We start from the raw sequence: 22,373 nt of genomic DNA, 5'->3' as shown, positions 1-22,373 counted from the left end.
TTTCAAGGTATATCCTAAACTGGGTAGCAGACTGCGTGGGTGTAGGCCAGTTGGCAAGAAGTGTAGACATTCAGAACTCAACAAATATAGTGTAATTGCATTTAGCAGACTTTAATATCTGCTCAGTTTTTCTATACCTTAATATAATTTTAGTGATAGCAAACGTTGAAACTCATAATGCCCTTTGATAGCATTTCTCGCCATTTGTCAAAATATTGTGAAGTTTCATTGTCTTAAGACTCTGGTAGTTCAAACTTTATGACAATTCAAACTGAATCTTTGCCAATACTACTGCTGCTACTACTAATAATAATAATTATAGCAATAATAATAACAGTTAATTTCAATTGAGCAGTTTGCATTGTGCTGAGAATTCTACAGAAATTTTTATCTCTTTTAATCTTTACATCATTCTTGTAGTAGGCACTATTATTTCCCCGTTTGAGAGATGAAAATGTAATTTAGAGAGATTGAGTCTCTGCGATGCTAAATGAAGGAGCCAGAATTTGAACCTTGACTCTCTGCCTCCAGGGTTTACCACTACTTTATAATTTTCAATAAAAATATTCTCCAAACAAATTATCAATATAAAAAGAATGCCACCCTACTATTGAAACATACTTAGAAAATAATAGTTTTGAAGCACTCTGGCATGCTTTGCTGAAATATTTTCATAATAAATGGATTAGTAGAAAGCCAAGTATTCTAATTTATTAATTAAAATAATTCACTCTAGGAAATCTACTGAGTATTGTGTTTTTGAGCTTACATTCTTTATGAGCTTGAAAGCAGTAAAATGCTGCTGCTTTAAATATTTTATACTTTGTTTTTATATTTTAATTAACTTTTCCCATAGTTATGCCAGTTTAACGTGTTTTATTTTATTTGCGAAAATCATGTAAGTACATTCTTCTAATATTGTGGTTTGTAGATTTGTAATTTAAAATTACAGCAGGAAGATGAATATTCCTTGTTTGAAGACATGTTTACATAGCTATGTAATAATTTGAATGCTTCCTCTTCTAGGAAAGGCTATGCTATTATTTTGAGTAATTAATTATTTCAATACAATTTTTATCCTACATCTTCAGACTATTTTCTTTATAGTATAACCTCATAGTTTCAGTATACAACAGAAATAAATGTACTGGATGAAGCAGGTCATCAAAGCATATTTAATTAATACTCAGATTAAAGTATTTTTGAATGGGAAGCAGATGGTCATGACTTGTCTTTATAACCCAAATGTCCTGTCCTCATCTTTTAAATATCAGGTGAAATTAGAATGATCAAGCAGTCTGCAATAAAACAGAGGTTTTTACCCTCTCCAGGTTTTCATTGAAAAAGTCAGCATGGAATTTAGAATATTGTTAATTTCTAGTATTCCCTTTGTTGCTCTTGGTTCAAGAAGATTTAGCTATACAGACAACTAAATTATTCATTTTTAACTTGACAGGTATTTATTAAATACTTAAATGTGCTAAGGAGTGAACAGTATAATGGAAATGAATGATACATTCCTTCTTTTATTCAACAAATATTATGTGAGTTTCTGTTATGCACCAGACACAGTTCCAAGGTATTAATAATACAGTAATAAACAGGACAGAAAAAAACTCTTGCCTTCAGGGAGCTTATATTGTACTGATAGATACACGTACATAGATCATTCCAAAACAATATGGAAGTTGGTGATAGAAAGATAGACAGTCATGCGTCGCTTAACAACAGGGATACATTCTTAGAAATGCGTCATTAAGCAATTTTGTCATTGTGAAAACATCGTACAGTGCACTTACACAAACCTAGATGGTATAGTCTATTACACATCTAAGCTATATGCTACTAATCTTATGGGACCACTGTGATATATGTAGTTTGTCACAGACCAAAATGTAATCATAGGGTGCTTGACTGTATAAGATGTTAATAATATATATACACACCAAACAATTATGGAATTGTAACCAATACCACCAGGTCCATCAGGGCATCAGGAGATTCTTATAGTGAGTCATATGAAACTGAGAATGGAACACAAAAGAGAGGAAGATGCCCAAATTGGGCAGGTGTATGGTAGCCGCAAGCTGTAATAAAGAGGCGGGGATATGGTCCTCAATGATACTGCGTTACTTCATTTGTAAAGGTCAGCTGAAGGGTCAGGAAACCTGGGACATTTTCATAGCCCCAGATGACCAACATTTCACCACCACATGGTTGATCTCTTCCACTAATTTTATATGTTAAGAGTCCTCTAGATTCTGGAATTCCTGGGGAAAATTGCACATCTCTCAGCAACAACTTTGTAATACTGTTGGGTTTTTTTCAGCAAGATCAACGTCTTTTTGGAAGGAGTTCTTGACAAACTTGAAATCTTTTGTTTTGTCGTTCAAAATTATTGGTTGATGTTTTCCTTACTCATTTAATTAAACTATGAAGGAAGTTAAATAATTAGCTCAAACTGGAAGCAATGAAAAATTCACTACTTAGATCAATTTCAAAATAGTATTTACGACTTGGTCAAATCCTTTTTACATTTTCAGATTCAGTATCACTAGCATATAGCATATATAACTTTGAAATAACCTTAGCTTCTTGGGATTGTGATTTGCTCACTGGCTAAAGAAAATATTCAGGTGTATACAGAGTTATTTGCCAAACTGACCTTCTTTAAAAAAACAAATAATGGCTGTTTTTCATTACACTTTTTAAAATTTAAAACACTGGGAAAATTTTAACAGACATTTATTTTAGTAGGTGATAAGAACCGAAAATTTGTATTCTGTTCTTAAATTTTGTACATCCATATTCTCTATGATGCAATAACTCCATAAAATAATTATTACTCTTTACCATTTAATTGTGACTCTAGAAATTTATTTACTAGCCTAAGGTTAAATAGTTAACCATTTATGTAATGCAAATTGATAGGCTTTAACCCCCTATCATCTGGAGACCATCTCCACCCCTCCACTGGAACTATGAGGATACCAGTGACTTCCATCTTGCCAACATGAATGGCTTCTTTTTAGTTATCTTTATTTGCTCTCTTTTTATCTTAGACAGTGATGGCCACTGCTCCTTCTTGTACATTCTCCTTGCCTCTTTCTTCATTCCTTTGCCAACGCCCCTTTCTTTCCTGCTCTTTAGTATTAACATACATGGGGTTTCCTCCTTAACCCTATTAAATCTATTGATTTCAATCCCATGGCTTCAAATATCTAGCCATGACTTTTCTTATGAACTTCAAATTCATATTTCCATTCACTTAGGGAATTCCTCCCCCTTCATGGCTTGCAGAAACTTAAAACACATATTCCAAAACATGTATTCCCTTTATCCATATCCTCTTGCAACTGTGCTATGTAGTTGATATATATATATGTCTCTACTACTAAACTATAAGTTTTTCCAGAAACTTGGGCATTTCACTTGCCCAAAACTTAGCGTAGTGCCTGGCACAAAGTAGGCCCTCAATAAATATTTGATAAGTGAATGACTTAATGATGAAATGTTGTTAAAAATACATGTTTGTGGGGCTGGCCCCGTGGCCGAGTGGTTAAGTGCGCACGCTCCGCTGCAGGCGGCCCAGTGTTTCGTTGGTTCGAATCCTGGGCGCGGACATGGCACTGCTCATCAAACCACGCTGAGGCAGCGTCCCACATGCCACAACTAGAAGGACCCACAACGAAGAATATACAACTATGTACCGGGGGACTTTGGGGAGAAAAAGGAAAAAAAAAATAAAATCTTTAAAAAAAAAAAAATACGTGTTTGATATTAATGCTTAAGAAAAGCAGTAATGCAATAGCAAGTGGAGCCTAGAATGTTTGGTTTTAAATAAAAACCTCCTTTTAGTTAATTATGCCCAGCATCAAATATTTCCTATGTTTTTCCTGAGTTGTCTTTGATGTACCTCTGACTTTATATGAGGGCAGTGCTAGAGGATTCCGTTATTCGACTCATGTTTCCATGGGATGCCAGAATGAAGGCAGACTCTGGCATATACTTAGAAATTTGTATCTGGAGCTTTTAGTAATAAATCAAAGTGAGATACAATTCTCAGTGGGTGGCAATATTGGTGTCAGATGCATAGCTAGTGATTTGAGTCAGGTAAGCAAGTCTGCCTATAAGCTTTAATGGATTTGAGGTCTGCCAGTTCTTCCATTAAAGATTAAAGTAACTGACAATGACAAATTGTTAACCAAACTTTCTGCTCATTTTCCCTTTGAATTATTAAGCTAAACACACCTCCAATCCATATAGCTGATGTTACAGGACTCTCTTAAGTCAAGACCAAATCTTAAATCAATCTAGTTATCCCGGACTGGCCTCCTTCATTTCAGTGACGTTAGTAAACATCTGTAGCCCTGAAGCTAGATTTCTTTTCTCCTCTATGGCACACATCTTATGAGAGCTAATGTGTTGGTAATAATTTAGCATTTCTTGGAATTACTTAACTTTGGGAAGGAGGAAAGATTGAAGATTGGTGAAGTTGTATCAGCAAGCAAGCCATGGTTCCTTGCCAAGTAGCAGTGCAAGAACGAAGAGAACCTCTTCTTCTTAATGTTGTACTGCTATTTCTGGTGGTTTGTCCATGCCAAATTTACAAATCACAGTTGCAGTTCTTAAAAACCATAAAATCATTAGCTCTGGGTGTTGTTACTCAGTGGATGATTATCTCTCAGTGCCTACTTCCATTCTCCCATGGTTTAGATAATAATAGCCCCTACATTTCAGCAACACTAGACAGAAGGTACTCAGTGAACTTGTGATGGACACTGAGAAGAACTCAGTGAACGTCTTTCTCCTTTTAAGTAAACCACTTATGTTTCCCCCATCGCCCTGCCTTCTTTGGAAATCTAGGAACATGTCAGAACTTGCTGTGGCTTCTGTGCTTGCTCTCACTATGTTCCCTGCTCAACATTCATTAGCATGTCATCCAGTGCTTAAAACAACCCATTGACATGGCTGCCATTATTCTTCTAATTCTACAACTTAAGTGACAAATGTAGGTTACCAACTTGGGTTGATGGACTTCAGATTTTTCTCTCCAAGATTACAATGCATTATGCTAAAGGACTTGTCTAATTACTATTCCTGGACATCTTCGTTTCACCTGGGAATAATCAAGTGCGTAAAATTCTACAAGTGTTGGTTTGCTTCTAGAGAACTATGCTAACTCTTCCACCATTTCATTATGACTGTATTTATCATCTCCCTTTAGCTCTTGTATCACCTCCTTATTATAGACAGATTACAGATTAAAGACATCATTCCTTTTGAATAAGAACTTTGCAGGAAAGCACCTCAGAGAAAGTTTCCTGCATGGAAAATGAATCACAGAGTGAAGGCAACAAAAAGATAGAAGGTAGACTTAGAAGTGGGGAAAATATGAGTGGGAAGATGAATGACAGGAGAGAGCCAGATACAAGGAATGTAGTTCCAAGGGGTAAGCATATAGAAATAAGCAGATTTAGGTAAACCAGGTAGATGTAAAAAATCACATTATACGAAGGATATTTCATTAGGTGGAATTACAACTTAAATAAAATAGGAAAAGGAATTGTATCATTGTGAGATATTTGGACATATCAGAGGATGGTGATTTGGAATTTATATAATTTACAAACATCTTTTGAATTGCCTTTCCCTCAAGCTCAAGTACCAGAAATAAGAAATTATGACTGAAGAATTGACTGTAAAAGAAGGATTTGAAAAAAAGGAAAAGCAATAAATGTAGTGATAGTAGTCAACCTTACCAACCTGAGGAATTTAGAACTCAATATTTTGCTGTATTCCCAATCCTGATGCCACCAGAACAGTTTGCGGGTTTAAGAAATTGCCAGAGGAAGCCTTTGCACATGGGAAAGCTTGTTATTTTGATTCCTTTAGCTAATCTCAATATATATGAGGGGGCAACAATCTCCCATTGTATACCCATAAGAAATTCCAGGTACTGAAGGTAATTGAGCATGATTAGCTAAATAGGAAACCAAATTCAGTGCTGGAAAAATGTGGAGAAATTCGAATCTGCATATTAGTCAGATAGACTCAGAGAATATTATTAAACAAATCTTGACTATGTGCTAAACTACACAGGGACTACTTCAGCCTGGCAATTTTTACCTGTATACTCTCTTAAATTCTTCATATCCAGTTTTTTGATAAACAATCTCCAGCTTCTCAGAACCTAAATAATCAAACATAATTTTTGAAAAATATCAGATTCCACAGAATAAACTTAGAAACTGCCAACCCTGAACCCTTCCGTTCAAACCACGGTCTTACAAGGTTGAAAGCACAGAAATAGATCAAAAGACAATTGTTCTCAAGGTCTTGGGAAGTGGCCAGAAGAGTGTTTACAGTCGTTGCATTTGCTGACATGCTATTTTGCTGGTATACATTCTTAGCTGTTTCATCCCACGCCTTTGTTCCAAGTCAAATTCTTTCTTCTAGCCTAGCTAAGGGATCCATTACTAGTTAGATACTTCCTTTCTATGGCTGATTCTAAGTGTGATAACTTTAGCCAACACAGAGCCATTTATTGTGGCATATTATGTTAATTTAGCTAACTGCTTTTAATAACTGCCACCATTCAGTTCTGCAATGTGCTGAATAGCTAAAGTTATTTGATAAATAAGTTGGAGTAGAGGTGAGAAATTAAATTTCTATGAGGCTCACTTCAGTATTAATCCCAGAAATTTTCCAGCTGTCATTTGATATAGCGACAGCATTAATTATTCTGGTTACCAAGAAAAAGTGAAGGGAAGACTGGCAAGGCCTCCCTCAGTGACTGTGTCACGAAAAGCAAATACCAGCCCTGCCCATGAACACAGCCATCCCTGGAACTGTCATCCATTTCTAAGTCGTTAAAAAAGAAACGGGAATCTCTATGTAGATATATTTCACCTTTTCTTTTTTAGTTAATAGAAAAACTAAACAATGCAGAATACTATCCTTTTTTGGATTTTACTTCAAAACTGTTATATGAAATTGTACTGGTATTTCCCAGGATAAGAAAATACTTAGATATGAGTAGTCTCCATGGCCACCATGTTAACTCACATTCTCTTTCATACGTGAGTTTCTTTTGGTAGACCGACAACTCACAAATAGGTACTCTAATCTGTAGAAATATTTGATGAAAGGTAGTTTGTATGAGCAGAAGTCATACCACTTTTTGGGTATAGGTACATTAGAAGTTTAGAGCAGTGATAGTAGAGGGGACATGCTATACAATTGACTCAGATAACTTTACTAGAAATTATGTGTGCCAAAACATGCAATTGGAATTATTGATGCATATTCCAACGAGGATAAAGAACTACCGAAAGATTGGTGATAGCAGAAACATAGTGTTTATGTTACAAAATATTTGTATTTTTTGTGTGAAGATGTCACTTTGACAGTGTCCTTATCAGACAGTTGCCAAAAGGCTGTCTAGTAGCTCTCATAAACAGTGCAAAATGTAGCATCAATGGAACATAATTTTTTTTGAGGATGGTACAATTTCTGCATTGTTAGCCATTTAGGAATAAATATGTGTTACCAAAGGAAAATGGCTGCTACTGTATCTGCATTAACCTAGAGCTTTCGTAGATCATGAGGTTTTTAAAAAATGTGTATCCCCAAGGTGAGATTACAAGTAGAGATCATTTTAATGCTGTTTTCTTCTTGGAGAGGAAGATACAAAAATCTCACCCATTGTGTGCCTGTGCTCCTGTGCTAACAAACTGAACCCAAAGGATATAATGGAGATTACATTGGTTTATTTTCGTATGCATGGAAGTGGCACTGCTTTGTATTTCCTCTGTGAAAATACCGCTACTGAACTAATGTTATCAGGGAAGGTGCATACTATTTTATTTTTAATTGAACTGATGAATTTCTACTTATTTGTAAAACTTACCAACCCATCTTCAACACACGCACACGCACACACACACACACAGTCCTCTTTGGGATCGATGGCACTCATTTCCGTGACAACTGGCTGAGGTTAAGGTACAGATGGTGGCCATGGAACACATCCACATAAGCTAGTCAGCCCATGAGGGGATTGATCCTGTGACATTGATGTCACTAACCTCACATACTAACCACTTAAGCCCACACCGCAGAGTCCCTCTCTGACGTGAGAGAGTCTGAACATACTCCCCAATAAGAAAGGCCTTCTGTTGTGTTCTCGAATGAAATATGATGATGCTGATTTCGGGTTTTTTGGAAGAGAAACACATATAGATATGCGATCAATAATAACTTTTATACAGAATTTATTGTTACATTAAGGCATTGAAATAATTTGATGTGAACTAAAAATAGAAAACATCAATTTTCTCATATTTTCCAATTAATTTTTAGGTCCCATGGATGTCAATATTCTAGCTAAATGTAACCCCTGCTTATCAAATCCATGTAAAAATGATGGCACCTGTAACAATGATCCAGTTGACTTTTACCGCTGCACCTGTCCATATGGTTTCAAGGTAAGCAGAAGCTGTTGTGGGAACAACGATATGAAAACATAGCTTGCTTTGGGCCTTCATAATTTTATTGTGCTTTGTCTGTGTGCTGAGAACTACTTTACTTACACTCAACTTTCCTTGGCCATTCCTTCCCCAGGGGCAGGACTGTGATGTCCCAATTCACGCATGCATCAGTAACCCATGTAAACATGGAGGAACTTGCCACTTAAAAGAAGGAGAAAAAGATGGATTCTGGTAGGTCATCAGTCTGTAATCTTCTGTGTCTGAAGTACTGGAACAAGAATAACTAAGTAAACACGCATTTTCCTTTTCAAATCAAAGGGCATTATTTTAAAAAGTATGCCAGAAATATATTCATAAGATAAATATGTATTAGTCCCTCTCAGAGATACTGTGATATAAAAACAAATGGAGACATTATAGTGTTCTCAGCTCAGGATGCTACAAAATTAAGAAATTTAAAGACACTCACATGCACATATTATGATAAATCAAGTCCGATTCAGTCAAGACAAAGTAGTGGCTCTATTATGCTAATGAATAGCCAACTGGTCCCCTACTGCAAGTCATATATTCATCTGTTGTTTTGTGTATTGCTTTAAAGACAGTGTGTAATGATAAGATGTTAGGTCCCACTGAAACAGAAAATTAATGATTCATTTCCAAGCCACAATGTGAGTAGACAAACATGCTGTGAACATTTTTAATCTGGAGTTATTTAATCATACAGTACAATTACGCCAGATGTACTTCATGAATTATGAAATAGTGTTTTTATAGTGACACTAATAATTTCACATAAGAAGGCTAATCTACTACTAAAGCTTGTTAGAAATATCACTTTTTATAATAAATACACCTCATTTCTGCGTTCTGTTATGAAAGTGTCTCTTTTTCATTGAGACTTTACTCAAAGATTATTCTGATACTTATCAGGATTAAATATACATGTGTTATGCCAGTGAAAACAAATCGAATTTGTTGAAATTTAAAGAGAACATTCACATTTTATAATTGCAAGGAAGGCAAAATTAGATTTTCAGATTTCTTTTTTGTTTTGAGACACCAAAAACATTACACATAGGGTGATAGGTGTAATTTTTAAAAATCAGAATCAGAGCAAAGAAGTATGAATTATTTTATTAGCACGCAACTTGAGATTCAGATATGTAGGACTGTAAAGTAAACTTCGCTTATGTTTTAGACCTGAAAATATGTTGGATTTATTGAGTTATGGGACCACGGGGCCATTTGCCATCTTGTAGCCAGCATAATTTTTCTTTTCAAATTGTTTCTGATTTGGGGGATATCACTGTAAATCGATACTTACAACATGTTATTTAAAAGCATTTTAAAAATCAATGTCTTGTAGTTAAGAACCCTGTAATTGATGAGTGTATTTAGCCTTTTTCAATATTTAAACCATATGGTTTCAAAATGCAGGAAGATGTTTTTTGCCTTTTCTCCCCGTGGTGTTCAGGTGTATTTGTGCTGATGGATTTGAAGGAGAAAATTGTGAAGTCAATGTTGATGACTGTGAAGATAATGACTGTGAAAATAATTCTACGTGCGTCGATGGAATTAATAACTACACCTGCCTTTGCCCACCTGAGTACACAGGTAAGAAGAATAGGAAATGCTGCGCCATCGATCTCTGTGTCTGTTTGAGAGCATCATTGGCACTAAGCTGCCAATGTATGTTTAGTAAACCACTGTATTATTCACTAACTGGTAGGTGTTTCGGAAATCAGATATAATGTGAATAACAGATGGACTTAAAGATGGTTTCAGCCAACCAAATAAAAGACCCAGCAAGCTCAGTTAGAACGTAGGCATCTATCATAAAGTCATGCTGTCCAGCAAAAAAGAAGCTGTCAAACTGAAGCTTTTAGCCCCACAATTGAATGGCATTTTCACGCAAAGCATATTTCCCATGCAAACCAATGCACCAATACGTACGTGAAAAGGGGCCATTTCTTTACATAGTGAAAACATAATTAAGCATTTCAGATTACTTATGTCCATTCTTGTTTCTTCACTAGTGAGCGGATTGCTCTAGTAACTCGTGTCCTTCAAAATAAAATGCAATTAGGAAGATACTGAGCACTTTGGATAATCTTATGAGACTAGCACCATTTTTCTGACATTTTGTATCTTGAGGTAATAAATCTCATAACACTATTCAAGCTGCTAAACTTCTTCCCTGGATAAACTAATATGCTATAAAGTCATCATCAAGTTTCTGAGTTGCCTGTTATGTCAGAATATCTGTTTTATTGATTTTTGTGACTATGAATAAGAAAATTCATGGTAACAATCTTGTTTCCTTAATAAACCACTTAGTTTTAAAGTTGATGGAGAAAAGGAGAATGTTCCATATTTTATTTATGAGAAAAAGTGGAGAAGTAGGTACTGTCACTCAGAGTTACCATTTACATTTTTGCTGAGTATTTTTCATTAATTTTATTGATTTTCATATAATTTAATACACAGTTAAAATATCAGAGGATGAAATAACTATGGAAATGACTGAGGTTAACATCTCTAAACACGTAAGATGAAAGCACGTCTGTATAATTAACTTTCCCAGAGATTTGTTGGGAAAGCGTAGAAATTTAAGGTTTTATGGAATACCCACACTTTGCATTCTATGAAATTCCTTTCTTGATATAAAAATGCTGGATAAAGTGATGGGGTTCTGTTTTGACACCTTGGATCTGTTTGAATGCCCCAGAAGCTAACTTTTCCAGTATGTTGGGGTTTTTTTTCCAGGGCAGCACCTGATGCCACAATTCAGTAGAATTTTGAATTTCTCTATATCCCCAATTGCTCTATTACATATACACAGTCAGTGGACTCCTTAGTGGGCAGAATTTGGATGTTCTTTGATATTTTGCATTAATAAAGGATAGCGAGTGTCTCCAACATGCCCCCAGTCTAAAGTGGCTGGGAAGAGTTTAGGCGTTACATAGTTTTGACTTTCACACCAATGTTACTTGTGTCATACCTCAGATACTTGCCATTAACCACACATACAGATTCTGGAGCCCTTGGATCTACCATGAGAATCTAAGTTTTATTGGATGGGCTAATTTAGACTTGTACAAGAAGCCCAACATTTGGACTAAAATCTGTTACCTAGATTAATCTAAATAGAATAGTTCTTTTTTCCCCACCATTGTTTTAGTCATTATAGAGAGGGCTGAATTCACTTAATTTGGGAGGCCTCCTTAAGCCAATCTACTCTGACTAAGACAAATTGGACCCAAGCATTTCAGCACTCTTTGCCTGGAGCACAGAAACCAGGAGTTTATCTGTCCCCTTAGTGATGAAAACCTAGGCTTGAGGGCACTGCAGTATTCAACTTCTTATATGTCTTTTTTATGATAATTTGTGTAAGATGGTAGACTCTTCTGAGTTGGTTTGGAGGAGTCTGCCTGCTTTGGCTCTAGATTTGCTGTACCTTATTCCTTACCCATTTCTTTTGAGACTTTGTCTTACCTTCTCTCCCTTCATTTTCCAAGCTCCCTTCCTACACCCAATCCTCTTTAACACGTTTTCTCCATCCTAAGTGATTCAGTTCAGTGCAGCTTTCTCTGAGAAGTGTTGTGAAGCCCCATTTCCCTGTGTCAGATCTGTTTTTCTGAAACATATCAAAAAAACTCAAAGCTTAGCAAAAACATTTTTTAGCCAAAATGTGACATCTATAAAAGCTATGATGTGGGAACCTGCCACAACTATCTGTCAAGAGCCATCGAGTTCTCACAAGAACTGAGATTCTTTTAGTCTTTCTAGTCATCACTATTGCAAATATCAGTTTGCCTTAATCCAGGCAAAGGGAAGAGAAATACTGAACTCAATAGAAAGTTCATAGCCTACAGAGCATGAAGATGTTAACACTCTAACTTTGAGCTGGGTCTTGTGGGCAACAAAGAGTTTCACAATTTGGAAATAGAACAGATATCTAAGCCAGACACATTTGTAACTCATCTATTAGCAGTAGTCTTTTTGTCCACATGTGAAATGAGCTCATTTACAAAATATCAAACAACCATCTGCAGATTTTGAAGTCAGTGGCACATAAGTGGCCTTTAATTATAGGAAAGTATAAATTGGACTCTAGCGTTTCATATCCTGCTTCCTCCAAGTCTGCAGTTAGGGAGGAATTTTCTTATATTATAGCTGTATTGTTTTAGATGTAAGTTTGGAAACTGATTAATGAGCATGAGATTTGGGAACAGAAACCCTGCTATGCTCAGGGAATATAATAATGTTGTCATTGTTTAAAAATCATTCAAGTCACAAGTTGCTTTTCTGTTTGAAGATTTTTTTACTCTGCACCCCAAAGGCACACAATGAGAAAGTAAACTCTTTAGTAGAAGCAAATAAAACTTCATGGAAAGAGCTTGTAAGTTATTATGGTGAAGATTTTCACATTTGACATCCATGTCAAGAGTCAGAATGGGTGTGATGTTAATTAGGAAGATTTGGAGATCTGAAAGCAATCAGACAGACAACTTGTGATGAGCAGGCTGTAAAACACAGCTACAAATATTCAGAATAAGATGAACCACCACTGTGAAATTTACTAAATTTATTTAAGCCCATGTAACCAAAATATCACAGTAAATAGTTATTGATTCATTAGAGGACAAAACTCTCTGCTCTTTCCTGCTGCCGGTATTAACAACGCAAATTTTAAGGGTCAATACTGTTTTTCTGTTATCTAACCCTTGCTTTACCCTCCCCATTTGAGTTAGCAAAGCTATTATTTTCTACCTAATTCAATCCATTATCTGCCCTAGTTGTATAACATATGACTGTTGATTGCCAGTATTCTTCCGACAAGATTAATTTTGGAAGAGTTTAATTCACCATCATTCCAAATTAAAATCACTACGCTAAGGATAAAGCAAGTAGGACTCTGGAATTGCTGAACAAATAATTTAAAAATCTACTCTAGTGTTTTAATTTTAGCTTGAGAGATTGTGGGGTTTTTTCTTTTTTTCTTTTAATCATTATTATATCCTTTATAAAAACAAGGCATTTCTTGAAGGTAAATTTTCAAGGAATTCCTTAAATGACACAAGTTTAAAACCTATAAAAAGGAAAGTTGTAAACATGGTACCCCTGCAGTGTTGAAAAACTTGACACCTTTTCTTAAGCTCTGGTATGAACTTGGGTGTTGAATTGAAAAAATGTGTTTTTGCATGTTTCCTGAGAGTCAGAAGCCCAGATCTGCTCTGTCAAGACTATGTTTCTTAATTAACCTTCTTCTCAGGGGACCACATACAAAGATGATACAAAATTGATCACATTTTAAACCATAATATTGCTTCATGGGATTGCATAAATTCAGTAAATGAAAATTCCCGTACAAGTTGGGCATGTAAAAGCTTAGCATATATTTTGTGCAAAATATTCAGAACATTTTAATTTTTCCATTTCGTACCATTATCTCTTTGTTTTCCAAATCTCCAGTGCCCACACACAAACCATTAAGTGCACATCTTAAAAAGTAAAGCTGCTGGTTGTTAAATCACCTGGTTTAGACACAGGTCTCTCGCTCCCTATAATGGCGTTTACCTTTTACCTCATTTACTCCATGTTTGTGTGTTTGGCCCGGCTGTAGGTAAGAAATCTAAGCCTTGCTTCAGTTTGCTCTCACCCTTGGCTTCTCTGTTGTTAATGCTGCTCACTGGCTTCATGTGCTCTGCTGTTGTATTGCCATGTAAAAAGTCTTTTGTCTCTTCTGTCTTTGTCGCTGCCAGCTGCTAATCTGAATGAGGTGGAAAAAGGTTAGTTGCCTTTTAAGTCTATTATGATTTTCATTTTAGTTGCCCTCTTTCTTTTAAAGCTACATAGATTTCATTGTGTGTACATGGTAAAAGAAATGTTGACAAAAGCTGAAATCTGAAATCAGTATGTCAAATCAGTCATTCAGCTCCTTGGTATATGGATAGATATGCCAAACACTATGAAAGAACCATCTAAAATGCACTTTACCAATTTCTAGAAGGCTATAAAAGAAACTCTGAGTGGGAAGAAAGGGTGGCTAAAAAGAAAGACTAATATTTTCTACTTGTCTGTATGCTTTTAGTTTTTTAAAGATATCACAAACATGAATTATTTTTACAATGAACAACATAGATCACTTAGTATAGTAGGCAGGTTGTAAATAGAAAAATTTTTAAATAATAGGAATTTTCTCATAACTTTAAACTAATTATCTTTAGTAATTTGAAACATGAAAAATATTGGAAGATGTATACATTTATTAAAACATTTTATAAAATAAATATTACAAAGCCCAAGAGGTTGACTTATCAAAGGACGTTGTCAAACTCATAATATGGAACATCATGAGTAGTAGGCAGTATTTTTAGAGTAAAAAGAGCCATATCTGATCATTGACATCAATATGGTCCACATGGTTCCCCAAGTACATCAGGGAGCAGGAAATTAAGTCCTAGAGTACTTAGGGTGATAGTCACGTCTGGGGAATCATCATGGAATCTTGGTGAAATTTTATCTTGAAGATTCAGAATTACTACTAATAACGTTGGATTTTTACTGTTCAGCTTACCAGAAGTCAAGTGCAGGCACAGCATCCTAAAAGGAGCACACTGCATGCTTGTCTTGACAGTTCTAGTGGTATGGGAAGGATTGGCAGTGGGATTATAGGGCTAATATGAAATACATTATATAGCAGCTCTCTCTATCTCCTCTAGCTAAAGACTTCATTTTTTCTGTTGCATTGTTCAGGTGATTTAGTGTGTTTGGTCACTTACTCTTACTATGTGTAAAGTTAAGCTGAAAAACATGAAAAAAAAAATGGTTTCATATTTTAGAATGTAAAAATATAGCCTATACAGTTCTCTGTGGATTAATGCATCCAATACGATCCTTGGTCAAATGTCATCTTTTCTTGTTACAAGTACTAAAGCAATTGGCGGTCTGGGGCAAGGATGTCTAAGGTCTGATCCCACCTCAGAAATACAGTGGCAATTATTCTGTCACAGGACTATGTCAAATAGTTATATGTGCTCTCAGGAGCAAGCTTGGCAGTGTGATAGTGTTTTAAATCACCACGTGGTTTCATGTGTTGACTAAATTTCATGGTTATGTTTGTAAAAGATGTCTTTTGTTTCCAATAATCCACTGCTGACTGAATTTCCTTTTTAAAAGAGTCAAACCATTTTCTATTTTTTTTAATCCAAAACTTAATTAGAAATGAAATTTCAATTTCTTTATAGCACTGAGGGTAATTTTCTTAAATAAAAGGAAGCTGCATAATTAGTTGATGTATTGTTAATTGAAAAGAACTCTGGGTATGAACATTAAGGATTTGAGCAACAACTCATACAAAACAATGAGAAAGCACTTACCCAAGGATGCACACCTTGTAAGAAGGGGCCTAAATGCAAACCCATGTCTAACTGACCCCAAGGCAGGCACCCTAATTTGGACCTTCCACTAGAACCAGTCCCTTCTTATCTGCTGTCATCTACCAGGCTTGGAATCTTTTCACATCCCATAATGGCTGGGACTAATCCTTTATGCTAAATAAGTTTTTCTTCTGCTTTCTCTTCAGCTTGCTATACATAATTGTCCCTTATGTACATTTGAAAAGTAAACATGTAGCCACAAAATTCAGGTGCAGACAAGCAATCTATTTTATTCACACATGGAAAAAAGAAAATGCCTAATCAATGACTGTACAATTAATTAATTAATTCCCCTGGTGACTAGGCTACCTCCCATCACACAGGGCATGTGGGATACTGATAAATTTGTGTCGCTAATGGGAAAAGGTCAGGTTTCTCATCCTGGCACTAATATTTATCAACTCTGGGACCTCCCTCAGTCTTGTCTTTCTTCTGTGACACAGGATAATGACATCTGTCTCACCTCAGATGTTTGAGAGTCACGTGGAAGAATGTATAGAAAAACACTTTAATATGTTAAATGTCTATACTCCAAAAAATATCAGGGGCTGCTCCGTATGACAGGTTTAAGTTTTGCATCATTTAATTCCAACCGTCATCACTATAGTGACATGGTTTAGATGATTTGATGGCATTCCTAATGGCATAAGAAATCTTATGGGAATTTTGATAAAGAAAAGATCCCCATATTTTTCAGTACTATCTTTTTCTTAAATTCTTATTTTGTTATTTATTTTCCATACTCACTTCAAATGGAAAGACTTTATTTAACAATAAGTCTTTGGTTCTATTTTCTCCCTTACTCTCCTTTGAAGTATAAGGAGATGTTGAATGCTGAAGAACTCTTGCATTCGGTTGTATTTTTTTAGGTTTTGTGTATATTTTTGGATTTTCATAATCCCTTAATAATAGTGACTTCTTCTGTTATTAATTCTGCCTTGAAATGTGTAACGTCTTTATATCAAAGTCAATATAGTTGCAATCATATGTGCAGTCTGTTTTAACTAGGAGGAATACTTTGGCAACCTAACGATATTGTGTGGTTTGCATTCATCTTCTAAGCTTTCAAAGCCTTCTTAAGTGCATTTGAATCTCAGAATACCTTTTAAAGATCTTGTTTGCTCTTTAGCTAATAGGCAGGGCCCATTGAGCCCAGAAAAACAGTTTAGCTTAACCAAGCTTTGTTCGATCTAAATTGGATTTATTTATCTTGAAAATGGAGTTAAATATTTCTGCAATTTCAGTAGCTGTTGGAATTGACTACAATATTTATCCTCAATGTTCCGGTGAGGAAGTACTAAAAAACACCTCCTCTTTTGTTTATTTATTTGGTGAGGTAAGTTTTTCCATTTTAAAAATTCAAAAGATATTTATTGAGAAAATACTTTATGCAAGACACTGTGCTAAGCATCGAAAGTGATACAAAAATGCATAAAACAGTACCCTCGTCTAGCAGGCAAACTCTTGGCTTTGACTCTTGCCTGCAAATTCAGATTAGGTCAGTTATTTCACCAGTACAAAGCCATCGTTTCTCATATCCCAAGAAAGTTACCAGCATAATAGAGTTACTTCCTAGTTTGTGAGTAAAGAGAAGCACTCTTTTCTGAATATGAAGACTAATCAAACTTCTTGCAAACAGGCATTATGGAGCAATTTATGTCACATCATTTAGGACAAAAATGAGAACATAAAATGATTTTCCTTGATGATAACATCTTAATATCCACATTTATAGCATATTGTCTTGAGCCTCCCTATTCTGAATTATAATGAACTTTATCTCATGAGGTTTCTCTGTGGCAGTGTCCCGCTTATGCATGTTGTCCATTATGCACACCTTTTGCACCAAAAGGGCATTTATCAGTGGCCACCTATCTTCAAGAATTCACAGCCCTTCAAATCAGTTCCTTGTATTTCTATACTGACAACTGGATTCAATTAAGTTTAGAGAAGTGGGCATGATCTGTATAGATTATTGATCATATTGTGAAGGTCGCTGAAGTATTTCTAATTGATAGGACAAATTTCAGGACAGTGAACACAAATAAGAAAGCATCAGATTATTAAAATGAATCTTTAGGGGCTGGCCCCGGGGCCGAGTGGTTGAGTTCATGTGCTGTACTTCGGTGGCCTGGGGTTTCTCCACTTCGGATCCTGGGCGCGGACATGGTACCGCTCATCAGGCCATGCTGAGGCGGCATCCCACATGCCATAACTAGAAGGACCTACAACTAGAATGTACAACTGACTATGTACTGGGGGGCTTTGGGAAGAAGAAAAAGGGAAAAGAACAAAGATTGGCAACAGATGTTAGCTCAGGGCCAATCTTTAAAAAAAACTTTTTAAATAAATCTTCAGTGAAAGTTAACTCTTTCAAAAAATAAGAAACAGAAACACACTGTTCATAAGTAATCCTTTACTTAATGGAAATAAAGTTGATTATTACCATCACCACTGATAGGGATACTGAATATTCAGATTGGAGACTGGACATCTGCCTGTGTTAATGTGCTCTCATGTCTGGGATTATAACTTTGAGCAGAGTAGGTAACAAATAAGGCTGGCCTGTTCAGCAAAAGAGGAGAAAACAGAAATACTTTTCTTTCAGGTCCAATTCAATTAGCCTGTCCTGGGATGACTTCTCTAGTCCCATCAGCTGTGTCCACCATCTACTGCGGTTCAGCCGTCCCTGCTACACTGCAATGTCTGTGAGAGGAGAAAAATGGTTTTCTTTATATAAATGAAGAAAGGGGAAATGCACAGTTTTTTGATAGGAAGTGTATGGAATTTTTTTAATTCAGTAAGGGAAACATTCAGGTCCATTTATTTGAACCTTTCTCAAACATTCCACTTAAATGCTTTCACTCACATTTCCTCAGTTGGTGAGTTCATCCTCTCCACTTCCCATTGGGATGGTCATTATTTGGCAGAGGAGACTGTACACATATCTGAGTCAACAGGTACCCATCTAGCCTAGCCGGCATGGGTGGACCTCAGGCTGGGATCTCAGAACACAAATCTGCTACCGGTTTTCCTCATTTTCTCTGCTCCCTTACACTGTCCCTTATGCCATCTGGAGCTCCTTCATTAACATTCAAAACATATTTTTCTTTGGGAAGCAATCAAATAAGTGCTATATTTCACATTTTTCAACAGCCATCAAGTATCTAGTTTGTGCCAGACAATTTGTTAGTAAATGCAGTGGGAATGGAGAAGTGAAAATATATGAAAAAGGTATTTATCCCTTGCCCTCAAGTAGTGTACTTTTAAGAAGTCAAATCAAATTTATTTTACCTAACAGATTGCTTTTGTTGATACCTGCCCTTGCTGTACCAATTCAAGTAGGGTGAAATGAGTACCCTTTTTTTCAGGTTTTTCTTGAGCCAAGCAAGAGCTCAAAATGCAAATATTTGAAGAATGATGCATTTGACCCTCCAAAAATCGTTGTCCTGGGGATTCTCTCAGGAATTCAAACGGACTTCCTCCCTTGTTACAAGTATATTTCAAAATGTCATAACTGATTAAGTTTAACACTCGAATTCTGGTCTCCTTATTCAGATTGCTGTCATAAGTTCTCTTTCCATTATTATCAATATTAATGATCCTTTCATATTAAAAAAAAAAACAAAAAGTAATTTGGTCCAATTTATGAATAGGAACAAGAACAGGCTGCAGTGTCAGCCCCAGAGCCCTCCCCACCTCCTGTATACATCCATGATTCTCAGAATGGACTGTGAGATTTTCTTCTGCCTCAGAGAGAAAAAAAGAAACTAATCTGGTTATATTAGCAAGAACTAGCAACAGTTAAATGTTTCAGCAATGCCATGAACCCACATCTAAAACTGTTTTTGTTTTAGACATACCCAACCTGAATTTACAAAGCAGCTTTTGGAAAAATTGAAAAGAGATGCTTATTCATTCAAATCTACCCTTTCTTGTTGCTCTATTAATATAAAACAAACGAATATTTTAAACAGAATGATTTGAGTTGGAAAATTTTGGAAATCCTAATCCAGGGACAAAATGATCAACCTCATTTCTATTAGGCAGGCTTTGAGGACTAGAAAAGCCTGGGTGAGACACGCTGTTGCCCAGATTTCTTGGCAGATAGAAAGCAGCGAATCATGCATTCAGTGACTCTTCAAACTTTCTTCTGTCTGAATGGCACAGATTACTTTACCAAGGGAAGAAGTCTCTTTAGAGATAATAATGAATTTTAGGACTGGATAGTATAATTTTTAATAATAAATGAAAACAATAAGCCATTTAGCCAGTTTCTAGGGCAGGATGCTGTCCATATTCCAGTCACCAAATGAAACTTAAGGGATACTGGGAAATCAGCATGTTATCTTATTTATCTAGTTTTTCCAGATTATAGCTTCTCCAGAGTAAAGACTGTCATGCACATCCTTTAATCATTTGCTGGATCTAGCTCAAAATATTTCCCCCCAACATTTTATTATGAAAATTATTAACTAAAGCAGCTTTGCATTTTGGTCAAATAAGAAATTCTCACTCCAGAGTACATGTAAATTAATCATATTTTAAGTGGTTAATTTTCTTTTAGACTATTCTTTCTAGTTTCAGGAAATAGTTAATGTTAACTCCCATGGACTATATAATATCTTCATTATTTATTGATTTGCCAAAGAATCAAGACAGTTAAGAATTTTCAGCAATGCCATGAGTTAAACCAGTATTTTTTAAGAAAAAGCATGTTTAAGGAATTTGAGTGTGTGTGTGAGAAATGTAAATCATTATTGGTGACATGATTCACCTCAGGTATCCTCCACTTCTCATGAGCTTTGATGTCTTTGACAGAATTTAATAAAATACTTTCAAGATTACTATTTTTTAAATTAATGATAGTAGAAATATTGGTAGTTATTATTAATTGCAGCTATCATTCAAATTCAAGCCAATCTCCAAATTTATTGTAAAGTTGATGAAGCAAGACACTGGACTCACTTTTCTCCCCCTCTACAAAACACAATGGTTTGTGATTCTCTTGCTTTTGTCACCTTTAACACCCCAAAGGGAGGAGTATCTTCATTACTGTTGTACTGCAGCCGGTACTGCGGACCCTAACTGTTAACACCAACTCCCCTTGGAGAGAGAGCTAAAGCTGATTGGTCTAAGTCAACCAAGACTCACAGTGCTTTGCAGAGAGGCTTCTAGTCCTGGTAGCAAATGTAGGGTTGAACCACTCTGCTGTGTTCCCTTCAGACCTTGACTCTTGAAGTGCAGAAGTCATGGTCATGGGCCACTTCCTTTCCTTGTGCATCACTTATTACAGACTCTGTTAGAGAAGCTCAGAGACAAAAAAGAAAATTTCAGGCAAAGGAGAGGACAGCCACATGGAATGAAATAAAGGAAATAGACATAAGAATCAAAAAGAAAAAGAAGAAGAGAAATAGTGGGATAAATATAAAGCTTTATTTCCCACTGGAAACCTCTTATAATTTAGAATTTACCACCCATATTGGTTTGCTAGTGCTACTATAATAAAGTAGCACAAACTAGGTGGCTTAAGTAACAGAAATTTATTGCCTCACAGTTCTGGAGGTTAAAAGTCTGAAATCAGAGCCAGCCCCAATGGCCTAGTGGTTAAAGTTGGGCACTCTCACTGAATCAGTGGCCCAGTTTCCTGGTCGTGGAACCACACTGCTTGTCTATCAATTGCCATGCTGTCGTGGCAGCTCACACAGAAGAACTAGAAGGATCTACAGCTACGATATACAACCATGCACTGGGGCTTTGGGGAGGAGGAAAAAAAAGAGGAAGATTGGCAAAAGATGTTAGCTCGGGGTGAATCTTTCCCTGCAAAAATAAAAAGTCTGAAATCCTGGTGTCAGCAGTGTTGGTTCCTTCTGAGGGCTATGAGGAAAGGATCCATTTTAGGCTTTCTACTTGACCAGTAGATGGTCATCTTCTCCCTGTGTCTCTTCATATCATCTTCCCTCTGTGCCAAATTTCCCTTTCTTATAAGAACATCAGCTGTATTGGATTAGGGCCCACTCTAATGACCTCATATTGACCTTATTACCTCTATAAAGACCCTATCTACAAATAAGGTCACATTCTGAGATATGAAATACTGGAAGACTCCAACATATCTTTTTTGGAGAGAGAGAGGGACACAATTAAACTCAAACACCACATCGCTGTATTTAAAATTCTTGATCTTTGCCCCCAGAAAACCTGGTCTTTTCGTTGTTCCCCATGTCACTGAAAGGCAGTTCCAAAAACACATACCAGAAGCCTAGAAGTCCCAGACAACTCCCCCTCTATCCCCCTACCCTCATCCAATCCTTCACAAATTCCCATCTGTTTTGCTTCCTAAACAGCTCTCCTGGCCATCCATATCTCCTCTACCACCACTTGAGTGCTAGCTAAGTCATCTCTCATGTCCATTTGTATCTGCCCCTCTGCAGTC

General features: G+C 36.1%; 1 protein-coding gene across 4 annotated transcripts in view; it reads left to right on the top strand.

The window, feature by feature from the left end:
• The window catches only part of SLIT2 (slit guidance ligand 2), a 358,529-nt gene that overhangs the window by 302,215 nt on the left and 33,941 nt on the right, over nucleotides 1-22,373 (top strand). For all 4 annotated transcript variants that reach the window (XM_070613088.1, XM_070613086.1, XM_070613087.1 and 1 more), the window contains 3 exons: nucleotides 8,365-8,489; nucleotides 8,626-8,723; nucleotides 9,970-10,109. In XM_070613088.1, coding sequence (XP_070469189.1) covers nucleotides 8,365-8,489; nucleotides 8,626-8,723; nucleotides 9,970-10,109 — 363 coding nt within the window. The remainder of the gene's footprint in view (nucleotides 1-8,364; nucleotides 8,490-8,625; nucleotides 8,724-9,969; nucleotides 10,110-22,373) is intronic.

The sequence above is a fragment of the Equus przewalskii genome, chromosome 3, assembly GCF_037783145.1.
Source record: "Equus przewalskii isolate Varuska chromosome 3, EquPr2, whole genome shotgun sequence".
NCBI lineage: Eukaryota > Metazoa > Chordata > Mammalia > Perissodactyla > Equidae > Equus > Equus przewalskii.
This window is presented reverse-complemented; position numbering and strand designations above follow the sequence as displayed.